We start from the raw sequence: 16,936 nt of genomic DNA, 5'->3' as shown, positions 1-16,936 counted from the left end.
AAATCATGGTGTCTCCTCCTAATAAGTATTAGAACTATGTAAATATCCCATTTCTCATCATACTTTTGGCTTATTAATTTAATATTGCATTGATAATTTTTATCTGCAACAATTATTACTCAATGTTTGCCAAATTCTGATATATTTTATCTCCATCATTCCTACTACACTTATTAATTAGAATTCTACTGTAAGGAAGAGCTGTTCCTTCCCTCATTTATTCAGTTATTGTATCAATGTGGGCTGATGACTATATTATTCTATTGATTATAATTCATTACTACAGTTATTTATTTTATTGTCCAACTTATCCCAGATTTGGCCATTGGGATAAGACCCTTCTGACAGGCTCTTGTGTCCTTTAACAGATCCCTGTTATTTTTTTATTTTTATTTTTTTATAGATCCCTGTTATTTTTTTAAAACATTTTGTTATTTACTCTTTGGCACCACAAGATGTATGAAATTCATTTTGCTCTAGCTCAAGAACAGACCATTTCTCCAAAGAACCCTAGTTTTTTTAACTGGAGATTGCTATTTAGAAACAAAACCTGGGTGTAGGTATGCATTGCTGCTGAGATGTTCTTGCTTCTGGGCCTGTCAGTGGGAATTGAGTGCATAGATATGCACATAGGGAAATGTCTCTACCCATCTGCCTATCTATGAATATTTATCTACCCACTAGAGACTGTAAGTTCATCCTGATGCTTCTAATTACAGCTCAGTACCACTAGTTTCCTTTTAGAATTCTCCCTTTCCTTACTTGTAACTTTCTCCAAAAGTGAGAGACCTGGCATTCATGATTGATAATATAGTTACTTATTTGTTCAACCCTAGTATAAATATAAAGAAGTTTTTAGAATTGTGATCTGTGTGAGAATTTATTAACTCCACTATAGGAGTTGGGTACAGTTTTTTTGGTCTTCAGTATATAGCAAAAAATACCTATTTCCCAAATTACTCAAGCCAGATCTTTTCTTCTCCAAACCTTTCAGTGTGGTTAAGTTGTTCCTTTGTAGTACAACTAGGAACATTTGTTACTGTTTGTGTTCCACATGGGGTCCCCTGACACCCAGAGACTGGTTTTACTTATTATTTATTTGGAAGGTCTGTGAAACATTACTATAGCTCTGAGAGTCAGGACTGTATGAAAAGGCTCCTGAAAGTTTCCCTCATCCCTTGTTTTGGAATTCTACCCCACCCCTCCCCCTCATTCCCACTCATCCCCTGTGGCTTACCGATTTCATTAGTTTCTGGTTTACTCTTTATTTTTTTAATACAAATATATAGATACATACACATTTTCTTATACAGTGACTACATTTCAATTTTTTGTTTTTGTTTTTGTTTTGTAGTGGTAGTACTGGGCAGTGAATGCCGTTTAGGGGTTTTCTGTCTTCAGGGTGCTGTTCATAATTGGTGTAGTCTTACCACTAATGTATCAGAAAGCTAATGAAACCATTATTTTCTTCCTTGAAAAATGTTTTTGGGATTTTTTTTCTAGAATGAAAGTGAGAGTGTGAATTTTGATGACCTCATTAGCACTGAACAGTCTTTTCCTTAATAGGATTTGTTTAAAAAAAATATCAATAAAACAGTGTTTTTCAGGTTTTCCTTAACTCATTATATATGTCTCTAGCAAGATACTTAAAAATTCTCTCTCCCCTTATTAATTCAATTTGAATGATTTCAGGTATCAGTGAGAACAGTTAGATTGTTGTATAAAATGTGTTGTTTTGCTTCTCTAAAATACAAAAGAAAACGTTTCCCTGAGTCTATTTAAATAATGCTATGGTGCATTTCATCGGACACTTGTTGTTTTTTTTTTTTTCTTTTCCCCAAATACTCTGCAGGCCTTTGGGCAATCCTTCTCCATCCACCGGAAGGTTGCTGAGGATGGGGAGACTCGGGAAGAAACGCTTCTGCAGGAGTCTGCATCGAAGGAAGCTTACTATCTGGGGAAGATCTTGGAGATGCAGAACGAACTGAAACAGAGCCGGGCCGTGGTCACCAATGTTCAGGCAGAAAACGAGAGACTCACAGCCGTCGTGCAGGATCTGAAGGAGGTAAACAGCAAACTCCCTGTGAGAGATTTGTGTGAGCAAGCAATAAGATAAAATTCTTTCTAAGAGAGAGGAATAAAACATTTTCTTTGCTCAGAGGAGCTGCCTTAAACAAGAAGCACTTAATGCTGATGCTAGCTATTTTTCTTGTTTAGGGAAAGGACAGCTTGTTCTGAGATGAGCTTTTCTCTTATTGTGTATTAAGAACTAAAATCTGTTTATTGAGTAGTTGGGAACTGGCCTTGCTATTTCTGCAAAAGTTTAAAGAAAGATAGTGACCTTAGCTCTTCCTCTCACTTTTACCTGTTCTAACTCAAGGTGGAGGAGAACAGTTGGCTGTGATCCTCTATGCCAGCACTAATTCAAAATAACAGTAGTGTTAGCTCAGGACCCTTCCCACTAGGGAATGAGACCTCAGGGGAGTGTCTGTGGGGTCGTAGAATCTGGCCATGCAGAGTCATTAACTATGTTTCTGGTTTTAGGGAAGGCAGCAGATTACAGCTGGTATGAATCAGGTCGGGGAGCCTCCTCAGTCACTGCACTCACTGTTTCTCTACGGCTTTTCCACGGCAGCGTCACGTGCCAGGCCATTTTCAGAGTGGCAGAGTCATTCTTTACTGGAGGGGTGGTAACTGGGAACAGCTTCATCCGCCAGACCCTTTTAAGAACATTTTTGGAAACGTCACTCCATTTTTTGATAAGAAAACTATAGAAGAGGTGCAGATGTCCTCTAAGTCTTACAGCAGTGCCGTGGAGATTGACAAGCAAGCAGGCTTATTAACTGAGCGTTTTAGTAATGCAAAAAGGAAAGATGAAAAATTATTAAAGATTGTGAAATACAAGAGAAATAATCCACTGACATTTTTCTCTTGAAATTAGTGACATATTACAAATACAGTAAATTATCCTCGATTTATTGGAATTTAATCAATAATTTGCATTTACACATATCTGTATTGTAATGAACTAAGTGCATATTGACAAGAGGGTTTCTGCTTTACCTAGCTCATTCTCTTTGGACATGCCCAAATACAGCAGTATGACTTCTAGAGACTGAGAAGCAGCCTACCAAGTGGGAATTGGTGCTGGGTACTGAGAAGAACGTGAGACAGTTTTCCGGATACCTGGCCTCATTTCCCTCCAATGCCAGTGAAAAGAAAAAAGCTCCTCTCTAGTTCTGTATCTGATTCACCTGTGCGTGTTGGGTGTGGGCCATCACTTGCTTACCCTTTGGAGTCCCAGACCCTGCTCCTCCTAAGGAATTCATTCACGCTTTCAGCCCCAGGCTTCCTTATGAGACAGGCATCCACTGTGGAAGTGGACCCGAGATCATGTAGTGTCATAGGCTACCACCCTGGATCAAGCAAGGTCCCAAACACCCACAGAGGGCAGCCATGAGTAGTGGATCCACACGGCAAGTTGGCAGAGGGGCTGAGAAAGCCAGGCAACCTGAGGGTGGTGGACACACGCACACACACGCGCGCGCGCACACACACACACACACACACACACGGTTTGTGGAGAGTAACTGCAGGCAATGAGTCAAGCAGCGTTGATTGCCAGTTGGATGGATCCTCTGAAAAGCTGCGTATCCCCGCAGTGCATCGCAGCTACAACTGAGCATCGAGCAGTCAGGGTTGGGGAAGGGCCGAGCATCCAGAGATGTTTCTCTGTTGAGGCATTACAGTGGTGACTAACGAAGCCTCCTCGTAACATAGACCATGCTTGAGGGCTATTTCCAGTGAGCAGATTTAGGATCACCAGCAGGATCCTCACTAATTAGTTAAGAATAATGAAGAGTGTGAGGATGTAAGTTAGGAATGAACTGAGGCAGCAAAGAAGAAAAGATCTTGAGGAGCTGTTCATTTCAGATCAGTTCTCCAATTGTAGTGAGCATCAGAGTCACCTCGAGGATGTGTCAAAACATGACCCTGGACCCCACCCCCAGAAATTTGATTCTGGAGGTCTAGTTGGAGCTCAAGAATATACATTTCTCACAAGTTCACAGCAGGTGATAGTGTGGTTGCTTCTCTGGAGACCGTGCTTTAATTTAAACTTTTTGACTGGCCCAAAGCTAGGGAAGGGAGTATCATAAGGTTCACAATTGGGGGAATTGCTGAATGGTCACTGGGTTATAATCCTCTATTTCTATACATTTTCAGTAGTTGATTTGCAGTAAGAGAATGACTTGCTTCATCCAAATTTGTGTATTTTTAAAAATATAATATATACATAAAGCAATCTAGCCTATGAGTGTATTCATTCAGGTTTACCAGTTAACTAAAAGAAAAAGGAAAAAAAAGCCAGGTTGTTGGTTTCCTGGGCTTGTAAGTGTGATAGTATATTTGTTGGTGTTCTCTCTGCTGGGCTGGAAGCTGTTGGTATTACTACACCAAGAGGCCTGTTGGGTTTCATTCAGGCCTCATGTTTTAATGTACCTAGTAAAATTATGAGCATTTAGAGCTGAGTGTGTTTGTAAAAGGAGGAAAGGAATGAATTGTATGTTTTGGAACATTGATACAGATTTTTTGATCGAGGTGATTGGCATATAACATTATATTAGCTCAGGTATATGGTGTAGTGGCTTGATATTTATATTGCAAAACAATTACTACGGTAAGCCTATAATGTCCATCACTTTACATAGTTACAAAAAAAATCTTCTTTCTTGGTACACTCGGGTGGCCTGGTTGCTTAGATGTCCGACTCTCTGTTTCAGGTCAGGTCATGATTTCCTGGTTGTGGGATCCAGCTCTGCACCCAGCTCCATGCTCAGCATGAAGTCTGCTTAGGATTCTCTCTCTTCCTCTCCCTCTACCCCTCCCCCGACTCGTGCACATACGCATGCTCTCTCTTTCTCTAAACTAAATAAATAAAATCTTGAAAGAAGTTTTTTTTTTTCTTTAAGATTTTATTCATTTATTTGACAGAGAGAGAGAGAGAAAAAGCAAGCACACAAGCAGGGGGAACAGCAGAGAGAGAGGGAGAAGCAGGCTCTCCACTGAGTAGAAAACCCATTGTGGGGCTCAATCCCAGGACCCTGGGATCATAACCTGAGCCAAAGGCAGTTGCCCAACTGACTGAGCCCCCAAGGCACCCCTTGAAAAATTTTTTTTTTCCTGTGATGAAACCTTCTAAGATCTATTCTCTTAGCAAATATGTATTACAGTTTTATTAACTATGGTCACCATACTGTACATTACATCCCCATGACTTATTTATTTTATAACTGGAAGTGTGAATTGATAAAGATTTTTGATGTCTGGTGTTAAATTCAAATCCCAGATTTGTTTTTATTATAGACTCAATTTAATTAATTTATTTTTATACTCTGAGCTTTGATTGATGCATAGCGATTGGAGGAGAGATCATAAAACAAAAAATTATGACCTGATGGTCCATGAGAAATACACAAGAATGACCAGCACAAAATGCAGTAAATCATCAGTTTGACAGATACTGTGTGTATTTAATTTATGGAATCATTTTTATTTACTGAAAGTAAATTATTTACTCATTATTTATTCATCTCTTATTTCAGTAGGATTATTGGTACTGGCCAATGTTTGCGTGTGTGTGTGTGTGTGCGTGCATAAACATGGTGTGTATATTATGGGAGCTTTACATATATGTTTGTAAACATGTGTAATTCCTAGGTCAGATTCTCTTCCATATATGGTAGGTATAGGATAATGTAGTGGGAAAAACCCATAAAATTTTCTGAATTCGATATTAGAAAATTAATATTCTAGACTCAGCTCTGCTAAAAGGTTTTATAATTATATCCATGGTATTTATAGAAGATTATTTTAGCATATATATAGTAAATACAGTACATAGTAAACATAAGTTACCATTAATAGTTTTCTGCATCCTCCATAAAAACATTGTTGGGGATATCTTTATTATGTTCATCTAGTTCATCCATATTCTTAGGTTAAAGAAACATCATATAGATGCCTCTTTGAATTTATTACCTTGGAAATTCTTTCTGTTGAGATGAATGAGGCAATAGGAATTACAGTGTGCTTTTTTTCCTGCTTTAATTGTTAAGAAACTCCAGGACTGTGTTTAACTGTGAAGACTAAGATTTTCCATATAATTCTTCCCATTTTTATTATCCTTATTGTATATGTGTCTTTAATGGTAAACTGCTTTAAATAATTTTTTGAAGTATATAGAGTATGAAGAAAAAATATCACCCCAACAAAGCACCAAATAAGAGTTAATCCTATAGGGCAGGGAGGAAAAACAACCCTGGGTTACCTTGACCAGCATCATTTTGGTGTGAGTGTAGAGAACAGATAGATTACTATAGTGAGGGGTGCTTGGGTGTCTCAGTGGGTTAAGCCCCTGTCTTTGGCTCAGGTCATGGTCTCAGGGTCCTGGGATCGAGTCCCACATTGGGCGCTCTGATTGACAGGAAGCCTGCCTCTTCCCCACCCCGTCTGTCTCTCTGACTACTTGTGTGTCTCTCTCTCTGTCAAATTAAAAAAAAAAAAAAAAGATTACTATAATGACTAAGCAGATATTTAGTAAACAAATTTGATTTTCATCTTTCTTTGACCCTATAGATGTAACATGTAAAAGATAGCCTAAATAGGTGTATTTGAGCAATATTTATTGAACATTTACTTTGTACTAAATTAAAATCCACATTGATGAAATCATAAAAGAGGATAATGAAACTTTTAGTTGTTAGTAAGTTAAGTCAGAATTTACTGCACTATTTTACAAACTATACAGTACAATTTTACAAATATTCCTAACCAGAGCTGGCTTATATGTGAAAAAGAGATGTTATGAAAGGTAGACCCCTTTCAGGTAGAATGCAGAAGATTAGAGTTCTAAAATGGATTATTGACCTTAGTGGAGATCAAGCCTGTACTTTCAAGTGAAAATAACTTAACACTGACTGCCAGACAGTGTGCCTGGCACTGTTCTAAATTCTTTATGTGGATTAACTTGCTGAACCCTTATAACACTCTATTGAGGTAGGTTCTGTTACTCTATCATTTCATTTTTCTGACAGGACATGTAAATCTTAGGTCACATAACCTGTCCAAAGTCCAAAGTATGTTGGTAATAAGTGACAAGCCAGGATGAGAATTCAGAAAGTGGTTCTGATCTAGACACTGTGCACTGCCAAGAGCACAAGTTTAGTCCTGCCTCAAGCTAATGAAATTTCTGGCAAAATATATGAAGCTTTAGTACATTATCTAAATTTGTAACTTATTGGAATATTATCATTAGCCTTTTGTTGGGATGTGGCCATTTTATATTTTAAAAAGTGCTTAATCCATATGATTTTTTTAAAAAGATTTATTTATATTAATGAGAGAGACAGTGAGGGGCACCTGGGTGGCTCAGTGGGTTAAAGCCTCTGCCTTCAGCTCAGGTCATGATCCCAGGGTCCTGGGATCGAGCCCAGCATCAGGCTCTCTGCTCAGCAGGAAGCCTGCCTCCCCCCCACCCCTCTCTGCCTGCCTCTCTGTCTAGTGATCTCTGTCAGTCAAATAAATAAATAAAATCTTTTAAAAAGAGAGAGAGAGTGTGTGAGTGCAAGAGAGCAGGGGGAGGGGCAGAAGGGAGAGGGAGAGAAAATTTCAAGCAGACTCCATGCTGAGTGCAGAGACCCATGCAGGACCTTTATCCCAGGACTCTGAGATCATGACCTGAGCCAAAACCAAGAGTGGGATGCTCAACTGACTGAGCCATCCAGGTGCCCCAATCTATATAATTTTTTTTAAGATTTTTTAAAGTTTATTTATTTGACAGAGATCACAGATAGGCAGAGAGACAGGTAGAGAGAGAGGAAGGGAAGCAGGCTCCCTGCCAAGCAGAAAGCCCGATGTGTGGCTCGATCCCAGGACCCTGGGATCATGACCTGAGCTGAAGGCAGAGGCTTTAACCCACTGAGCCACCCAGGCGCCCCCAATACAATTTTTTACCAAAGAATTTTTTTAAGTTTTTTATTTAAGTAATCTCTACCACCCAATGGGGGACCTGAACTCATGACCCTGAGATCAAGAGTCACGTGCTCTTCCAACTGAGCCAGCTGGGTGCCCCAATCCATATGATTTTTATTACATTTGAAGCTTTTCTGCTTCAATGGAATATACAACCAGATTTCATAATATACAGTGGCTCAAATTGCAGAAACCTAATGATGCCAACATTGTAGGAATATACCTAATCCACTATAAGGAATCCATATCTGTAATCTTTTTAGGGCAGGAAGGCTCTCAGTGATTATTTGGTAAAGGGGTGCCTGGGTGGCTCCATTGTTAAGCATCTGCCTTCGGCTCAGGTCATGATTCCAGGGTCCTGGGATGGAGGCCTGCATCAGGCTCCCAGCTCAGCTGGGAGTCTACTCCCTCTCCCTCTCTGTGTGCTCACTGCTCTCTCTTTAGCTCTTTCTCTCAAATGAATAAAAAAATCTTTAAAAAAAAAGATTATTTGGTAAAGACTACTCCCAGATCAACAATTCTTTCTCCAGTATCCCTAAATGGTCATGTGAACCTTACTCAGACATTTGCAGCACTGTGGAGAAGAAAAACTGTGAGTCCTTTCAAGGAAGGAACTGTGCTTTGTCTGTCCTTTATCTTTGAATCCCCAGCACTCAGCACAGTGCCTTGCCAAATTAGACATTAAAAAAATATTTGTTGATTTGAAATGAAAGAACATACTTTGGGAGTTAGCTACTCCTAGGTTTGAATTCCAGCTGTACCACTTACCAACTGTGTGATACTGACAAATTACTTTTGTTCTCTAAGCTACACTTCTTTAACTACGATATGGAGGTGGTAATACTAATGCAGGTCCTGTGCAAAATATCTGGAGCTGCTAAATGACTGTTTATTTCCTTTCTTACAACTTCTTCCCAAGGATGCCCACCCTGTCACTTGGCAGCTCTAATTGTTAAACTGCTCTTTTTTTATTAAATGAAAAGTTGACTCCCTGTAATTTTTACCAGTTGGCCATATTTCTAGCCTCTGGATCTACAGAGAAAAAAAAAGATATATATATATTTATATTTATATTTTTAAAATATTATATATATCTAATTAGATATATATATATATATATATATATATATTTTTAGTTTCCTATTCCACTTGACAATTTTAGCCTATGCCCAATAGCTTCAAATATTTGCAAAGAACTATCTTGTCTTCTCTTTTTCAGACTAAACATACCTAGATCCATTAACATTTCTTTATGTAACATGGTTTCAGGGTGCCTTACCTTCTTAGACTAGCATCCAGTGTCTCTTAAAAATGTGTGTTTGCTTTTAAAAAACATATAATTAAGGGCCTTTACTGCTATTATAAATATCCTTGAAATTTTGAATCATTGGACCTAGATTTTGAGTTTCTCATCTTAGTGTTTTCATTTCTTCGGATTTCCAACTTTGCAGTCATACATTCATTCATTCAGTGAAGGTCTCTTAAGTGCTTACCATGAGCCGGATGCTTGGGGAACATCAGTGAGTAAAAAATTCAATAATAAGTGGTTGTTTTCAATGTTAAAACAGCTAAATGTATTTGGAAACTGTTTCCTTCTACTCTTTATTATCTGTGAAAATAGAGAGTAAGCTGTGTTTTAGACAATATATGTGATAGATTGGATGTTTGCATGCCTCCCTCTCACCCTTGCCACTGCCAAACATTATTACATTGAAACTAACCTCCAACGCAGTAGTATTTGGAGATGAGGTTTTTAGAAATGATTAGGTCTTAAGGGCGGAGCCCTTGTGAATGGCATTAGCACGCTCATAAAAAAGATGTTCCTAGCCCCTTCCACCATGTGAAGACACTGCTAGAAGATGGCCATCTCTGAACCAGGAGGAATGCCCTCACTTGACACAAAACATGCCTGTGCCTTGATCTTGGACTTCTGGCCTCCAGACTGTGAGAAATAAATGTTTGTTGTTTAAGCCACCCATTTTATGGTATTTTATTATAGCAGCCGATTGGACTAGGACAACATATAACATGTTGTATATTATATGCATCTAAGTCTCTTATTAAAACTACAAAGGTATGGTACTTGCTGTGACAAAGTGAAAAACGCCCTCTGAAGCCAGATTAGATGTTATGACCTCAGTCACTAAATACATATTCACTTTATTCCAAGGAGAGCCAGCTACTTTAAAAAATTGATTTGCTTATTTTATAAACAGATGGTTTGGTAATAGGGTAGAATTAGAAACCAGGAAATCTAGGGGCGCCTGGGTGGCTCAGTCGTTAAGCGTCTGCCTTCCGCTCAGGTCATGATCCCAGGGTCCTGGGATCCAGCCCCTCTTTGGGCTCCCTACTTGTTGGGAAGCCTGTTTCTCCCTCTCCCACTCCCTGTGCTTGTGTTTCCTCTCTCGCAGTCTCTGTCTCTGTCAAATAAATAAACAAAATCTTAAAAAAAAAAAAAAAAGAAACCAAGAAATCTGAGTTCATGTCTTAACTATTTTACCCGTTGTGTGATTAAACTTTTCATTTCCCATATAAACATTATAGTAACTTTAATAATAACCTGTCCTGTTCCCCATGATTTTGTTAAGGATAAAATATTTTCATGAAAATGCTTTATAAGAACGAAAAGGAAATGCTCTATTTATTGTTTCAAGGTTTGGTTATCAGACTTACTCACACATAGCAAGACAAATAAATTAGAAAGATGTATTGGAGTATCGGGAAAGGCCTCAGCACTTTCCAGTAATATCAAGAATAATGCCTGACTCCTGACACCAAAAGAGGAAACAACAAAAATTGGCTATTTTAAAGCCAATAGGTTGAAAAAGGTGAGTTGTATAGGTGTTCTATCCGTGTGACACAGCCTTTCACACCTGGCTTGTTCTTGAAAGGGTCACTACGTTATGAGTACCACATCAAATATGCTTACAGATGATCCAAGTCATGGGGCAAGATTAAATTATTTAATTAACACATCCAGTAAATATTAAAGCTTTTCTTATAGTCTCTGATATTGGTCATTGGGAGCTGTGTTTACACATAGCTGAATGAACTTGACACTTCCAACTGAATGATGATTTTTACCATTCTGTAAATGGATTGGTGATCGCTGGAAAGTGGTCTATTTTCCTGGCATGTTCCAGTTTCTCCCCAGCTCTCCACTCTTTTTGGGAATGGACCTTATGCCTCTTGGAATGATGCAAAGCCCCAGTGAAGAATTAACAGTGTTTTAATTGCTTTAAATAACTAATAACAATGTCATAGCTAACATTTTTGAGAGCTTACCATGTTCCAAGCATGATATCAGCACTTTAACTTCATCATCTCATTTAATTCTCTCAACAGAATTACAAGGCGTGCACTGTTTCTCTGTTTCCTCTCTATCTTTACTCGCCTCTACTTGCGAGGCAAAGAGAGGCTGAACAGCTTGTCTGGCAAGTAGTCAAGCTGGCTTGAAAATCTGACTCTTGAGCCCCTGCTCTTAATTATGTTAGTGCCTGCTGTTGGTTTATTCATTCCACTGGAGAGAGCTATATTTCTTTTGGAGGAAAAGTTCTTTCCAACACTTGTTAAGGTACTGTAAACAAATATCCCTAATTAACATCATCAGGAATTTGAAAGCAAGAGTTTAACGATATACAGACAATTCACCTTTGAATCATGGTGATTTGATGATGCCTTTGGGAAAAACAAGTTACATAAGTGGGTTGTTTGTAGGACTAGTTGAAAATTATAAGCTTATAGAATTTTGGGGGGGTAGATTGCAGTCCTATGAATTTGAACAAATAGATTCATGTAACCACAGCCACGATCAAGATGCAGAACAGTTTCATCACCCCAGAACCTCCCCTGTGCTGTGCTACTCCTTTGTAGGCATACCCTCCCCCACTCAATTTCTGATAACCAATCATCTATTCTCAATCACTGTAGTTTTATTTTTTCAGGAACGTCATGTAAATGGAATCAAACAGCATATAACCTTTTGAGGTTAGTCTTTTCTCTCAGCATAATGCCTATGAGATTCATCTAAGTTTTTACATATATCAATAAGTCTTCCTTTTTGTTATGGAATAGGTTTCCACTGTGTGGGATGTGCTATAGTTGTTGTTTTTTATCAGTTTACCTGTTGAAGAAAATTTGGTTCATTTTCAGATTTTGGCAGCTATAAACAGAGCTGTTATATACATTCATGTGTATTTGTATTTTTGTGTGAACGTAAGTTTTCATTTTTCTGGGACAAATACTAGGAGAGTGGGAATTCTTGGTCAGATGGTATATGTGTGTTTAACTTTTTCAGAGTGGCCGTACCATTTCGCCTTTCTTCTAGCAATGTGTAAAAGCTCTAATTTCCCTTCATGCTTTCCAACACGTGACATTATCAGTATTTTTAATTTTAGCCATTCTGATAGGCGTGTAGTAGTATCTCATCATGGTTTTGTTTGCATAATGGCTAACAATATTGAACATCCTTTCATGTGTTTATTTGCCTTCCATATATTTTCCTTGGTAAAGTTTGTTTGAGGCTTTTTTCCACTTATTAGTTGTGTTATTTCTTTTCATAGGTACATTTTGAGAATTCTTTATATATTCTGGCTACAAGATCTTTGTAAGATAAGTGATTTGCAAATGTTTTGTCCTAGTATTTGGCTTGTCTTTTCTTTCTCTTTAAAGTGTCTTTTGCAGAGTACAACACTTTTCATTTTGATAAAGTCTAATGTGTCAAAAAAAATTAGAGAGTTGGGGAAAGGCTGGAATGAGTTAAGGGGGTCAAAAGGTACAAACTTCCAGTTAGAAAAAAAATAAGTCATGAAGATGTAATGTAGAGCATGACAACTATAGTTAATAATACTGTATTGCATAGTTGAATGTTGCTAAGAGAGTAGAGCTTTTTTTTTTAAGATTTTATTTATTTATTTGACACAGAGAGAGAGAGAGAACACAAACAGAGGCAGTGGGAGAGGGAGAAGCAGGCTTCCTGTGGAGCAGAGAGCCCGATAACGGGGATCGATCTGAGGACCCTGGGATCACGACCTGAGCTGAAGGCAGACGCTTAATGACTGAGCCACCCAGGCACCCCACTAAGAGAGTAGATCTTAAAAATACTCAGCATATGCAAAAAATTCTGTAACTCTAAATGGTGACAGATGCTAACTATGTTTATTGTATATTATATACTTATTGTGATCATTTTGCAGTGCATACAAATATTGAATCATTATATTATATACCTGAAACTAATATAATATCAATACCTGAAGCTAATATAATATCATGTGTCAATTTTACCTCAATAACAACACACTTTATGTGTCATGCTTTTAATATCAGATTTAAGAATACTTTTCTATCCCCATGTTGTGAAGATTTTCTCCTATATTTTCATCTTAAAGCTTTATATATTTAAATTTAGCTCTGTGTTCCCTTTGAGTTAATTTTTGTGTAAGGTATGAAGTTTAAGATGAGGTTTTTTGTTTTTTTTTTTACATATAAATGTCTGATTGTTCCATCACTATTTGTTAAAAAGACTGCATTCCATTGAGTTGCCTTTGCACCTCTGTTGAAACCAATTGGCTATATTTGTTTGGGTGTATTTCTACACTCTCTATTCTGTTCTGCTGATTTATGTGCCTGTCCCTTTACCAATACCACACTGTCATGATGAAGTCATAGAGGTAACAGGAAGCCAAATCTTTTAGGATCTTATAGATCTTTGAAAGGATTTTGGCTTTTGCTTTGAGTGAAATGGAGTTACTGGAAAATATTGAGCAAAAGAGTGACATGACTTTAATGAGGCAAGGATAAGAGTAGGAAATTTTTGTAATCATCCAGATTTGAGAAGATGGTGGTTTTGGCCAGAATGATAGGTGAAGGTGGTGAAAAGAGGTCATAAATTATGAATGTATTTTTTTCTTTTAAAAATTGTATGTATTTATTTGACAGAGAGAGAGAGCACAAGCAGGGAGAGCAGCAGAGGGAGATGGAGAAGCAAGCTCCCCGCTGAGCAGGGAACCCCCCTCCCCCAATTCAGGACTCGATCCCAGGACCCTGGGATCATGACCTGAGCCAAAAGCAGAGGCTTAACCATCTGAGCCCCCCAGGTGCCCATGAATGTATTTTGAGAGTGGAGCCAACATGACTTTTTAATGGGTTGGATGTAGAGACAAAGAAATAAGGAGGAGAAAGGATGACTCCAGTCTAAGGTTTTAGCCTGACCCATTGAAAAATGGAATTATCATCAGCTGAGATAGGGAAAGTGTTAGGTGAAACAAGTTTTAGGAGGGAGGATCAGAACTTAAGTTTTGGATGTGTTGAATTTTAAATTTTGATTAGACCTCCAAGTGTAAAATATGGATGGGTTCTTAGACATGAAGGCTTAGAGTTTGGGAGAGAAATTTAGTGACAGAAATGTAACTTGTGGATTTATCAGCAGATGTATGTTATTTAAGGAATATCAGAGATATCATCAAGACCAGAGTGTATATAGAAAAGGTGGAGGACCAAGAACTGAGTCCTAGACTACCTCAGTGAAATTGGGGACAAGAAAAGAAACTAGCAAAGAAGACTAAAAATCCTAGTGGGGTAGAAAGGAAATAAGGAGAGAATGGTTCCTGGAAGACAAATGAGGAAAGTGCTATCTCTGAAGGAGGTTATCAACAGTGCAAATGCTGCTAATAGGTCAAACAATGAGGAAACTAAATAGACTTTTGGATTTAGCATCAGTCACCTCCGTGAGAGAGGTTTCCATGGAGTGGTGGAAACAAAAGTCTGATTTGAAGTGGTTTAAGAGAGACTGGAAGGAGAGGAGTTGAAGACAGAGAATAGAGACAACTTTTTTTTTTTTTTTTAGTTTATTTGCAAAGAAGACCAAAGAAATGAGCAGGTAGCTGTAGCTAGGGGACAAAATGAACTCAAGAGAAAGTTGTTGGTTTTTATTCTTTTTTTTTTTAATGTGAAAGAAATAATTTAACAGTGTATGTGAGTACTGATTGCTGATGGGTGACCTAGCAGGGAGGGAAATTTTAATGATTTAAGAGGAAAGGGGAGGATGCCTAAAACAATTGATTTCCTTGATGGAAGGAGAGAGCAATGGGACCTGGTACAAAAAAAAAATGGAGGGATTGCCTTTAAATAGGAGCAAGGAATGGGGTGCCTGGGTGTCTCAGTCGGTTAACTCTTGATCTCAGCTCAGGTCTTGATCCTATCAGGGTTGTGAGTTCAAGCCCTGTGTGGGGCTCCAGGCTGAGTGTGGAACCTACTAAAAAAATGCTGATTTGGGGGCACCTGGATGGCTCAGTTTGTTAAGCACCTGACTCTTGATTTTGGCTCAGGTCATGATCTTGGAGTCGTGAGATCGAGCTCCGCATCAGGCTCTGCACAGGGTGTGGAGTCTGCTTAAGATTCTTTCTCTCCTTCTCCTGGCCCTCTCCCAACCTGTTCCCCCTCCCCCCAATTCTGTCTCTCTCTCAAAAAAAAAAAAAAAAAGGAGCAAGGAAGTTTCGTCTTTGGCAATACCTGGAAAAGCAGAGTATGTGGATGTAGATATAGGTACTTTGTTAGGTGTGAGCGAAGAGAGACTTTCCAAGTCCTCTTCAGGCTGCTTCATTTTCCTCACTGAAGCAGGAAGCAAGGCCAGTAGCTGAGAAGGAAGATGGGGGAGATGTTATGTTTTGAGGAGAGAGGAGTAGTGAAATAGTCACCTGGGAGTGAGTCATTAAGGTAGGACGGGCTGAAGCAGGAGGAGGACGTCCCTCAGGAAGAGGAATTCCAGGAATCAAGATCATCTGTGTACATATTGAGAATGCCAGGAATTAAGACTAGACCGGAACTTCTAGAGATATTGGATAAGATAAGATATTGGATAAGATATTATAGAGATATCTTCAGCCTGGAGCTAAAGACTTGGAGAAATGAGGAAAAGAATGTGTTGGTGTGTGAGAGCTGACAGTGTCTGTGCTGGTAATGGACAGTATGTAGGGTTTAATGCTACCCTGCTGCTGCTCCCTTGTCCCAGTGAAAGCTACTGTTATTTGTGTCTCCCCAAAATGTATATTTATCAGCTTAAGAAGAAAATCTCCTAATGACTTGAGGTTCAAAGGAGAGGAATTTCAGGGGAAGTGGAAGGGAGACTGCTCTGGAAGCAGCCATGTGGAGCAAAAGGGGCACCCATCCCACTTCCAGGCCAGCACTTGAGAGGGTTGCCGGGGAAACGGTGTCCCCAGGGAGAGTCAGGTTTCCATTACATCGAGGTAAGGAGTGCACTACACACATCTGTAAAACTGATATGATGCCTGCTGTGATCCCATATGCTCAATCAGTGGATATCGATTCAAATGCATGCATTATCGTAAGGAGCATATACACTTAATTTCTCTTTTTGAGGACTGGAAGTGTTTTTTCCATGATTTCAGATGTTGGATTATTATGTTTGTCAATGAGAAATAATATAACAGCTTTTGAATAGCTCTGAAAATGATGTCAGTTGATCTTTACTCAAAAATATTATCAGCTTTTTTGAGATTAGAGAGGTAATAAGGTACGCCATCTTTATAATCCCAAATATTTTCAGGGAAACTTAAAAAATGAAAGCACACATAAATGTTTCCAATATCCCGATGTTGGACCTCATTTGGACACAGCTTCAAAATAGTACCTTCTTTGTGACGCCTTCGTTTCTGCATTAGACAATGCGAAGGGGCATAAACTTCTGGCCTGAGATGATAGTTGCATCAATTTCCTGTGTAATAGCCAGTCATTAAACCAGTGCCAAATGGGGAATTAAATGGGAAACTGCAGGGAAGGTCAAGCCAAAGTTAGAAATGGTGAGAGAGCATTGCTCAGAACATACTGTAGAGATAGAAACTCAGAAACTGACGTAAGTTCTAAAGAAAGTCTATTTTTAAAGTAA

At 38.6% G+C, this 16,936-nt stretch overlaps 1 protein-coding gene and 1 long non-coding RNA gene across 11 annotated transcripts in view; one reads left to right on the top strand and one right to left on the bottom strand.

Moving 5' to 3' along the window:
• Positions 1-16,936, top strand: part of BICD1 (BICD cargo adaptor 1) — a 226,629-nt gene that overhangs the window by 93,865 nt on the left and 115,828 nt on the right. For all 9 annotated transcript variants that reach the window (XM_047740888.1, XM_047740886.1, XM_047740884.1 and 6 more), the window contains exon 2: positions 1,853-2,065. In XM_047740888.1, coding sequence (XP_047596844.1) covers positions 1,853-2,065 — 213 coding nt within the window. The remainder of the gene's footprint in view (positions 1-1,852; positions 2,066-16,936) is intronic.
• Positions 2,803-16,714, bottom strand: LOC125106608 (uncharacterized). 2 transcript variants are annotated; one of them, XR_007129368.1, is made up of 3 exons: positions 16,682-16,714; positions 15,544-15,667; positions 2,803-2,843 (listed from the first exon to the last, which is right to left on the bottom strand). It is a non-coding gene; the product is annotated as an uncharacterized LOC125106608 (long non-coding RNA). The 2 variants fall into 2 exon arrangements; XR_007129367.1 differs by lacking the exon at positions 2,803-2,843 and adding an exon at positions 9,559-9,640.

Source organism: Lutra lutra, chromosome 8, assembly GCF_902655055.1.
Source record: "Lutra lutra chromosome 8, mLutLut1.2, whole genome shotgun sequence".
Lineage (NCBI taxonomy): Eukaryota > Metazoa > Chordata > Mammalia > Carnivora > Mustelidae > Lutra > Lutra lutra.
Note: the sequence above shows the minus strand (reverse complement) of the source record. Positions and strands in the feature narration are given on the sequence as shown.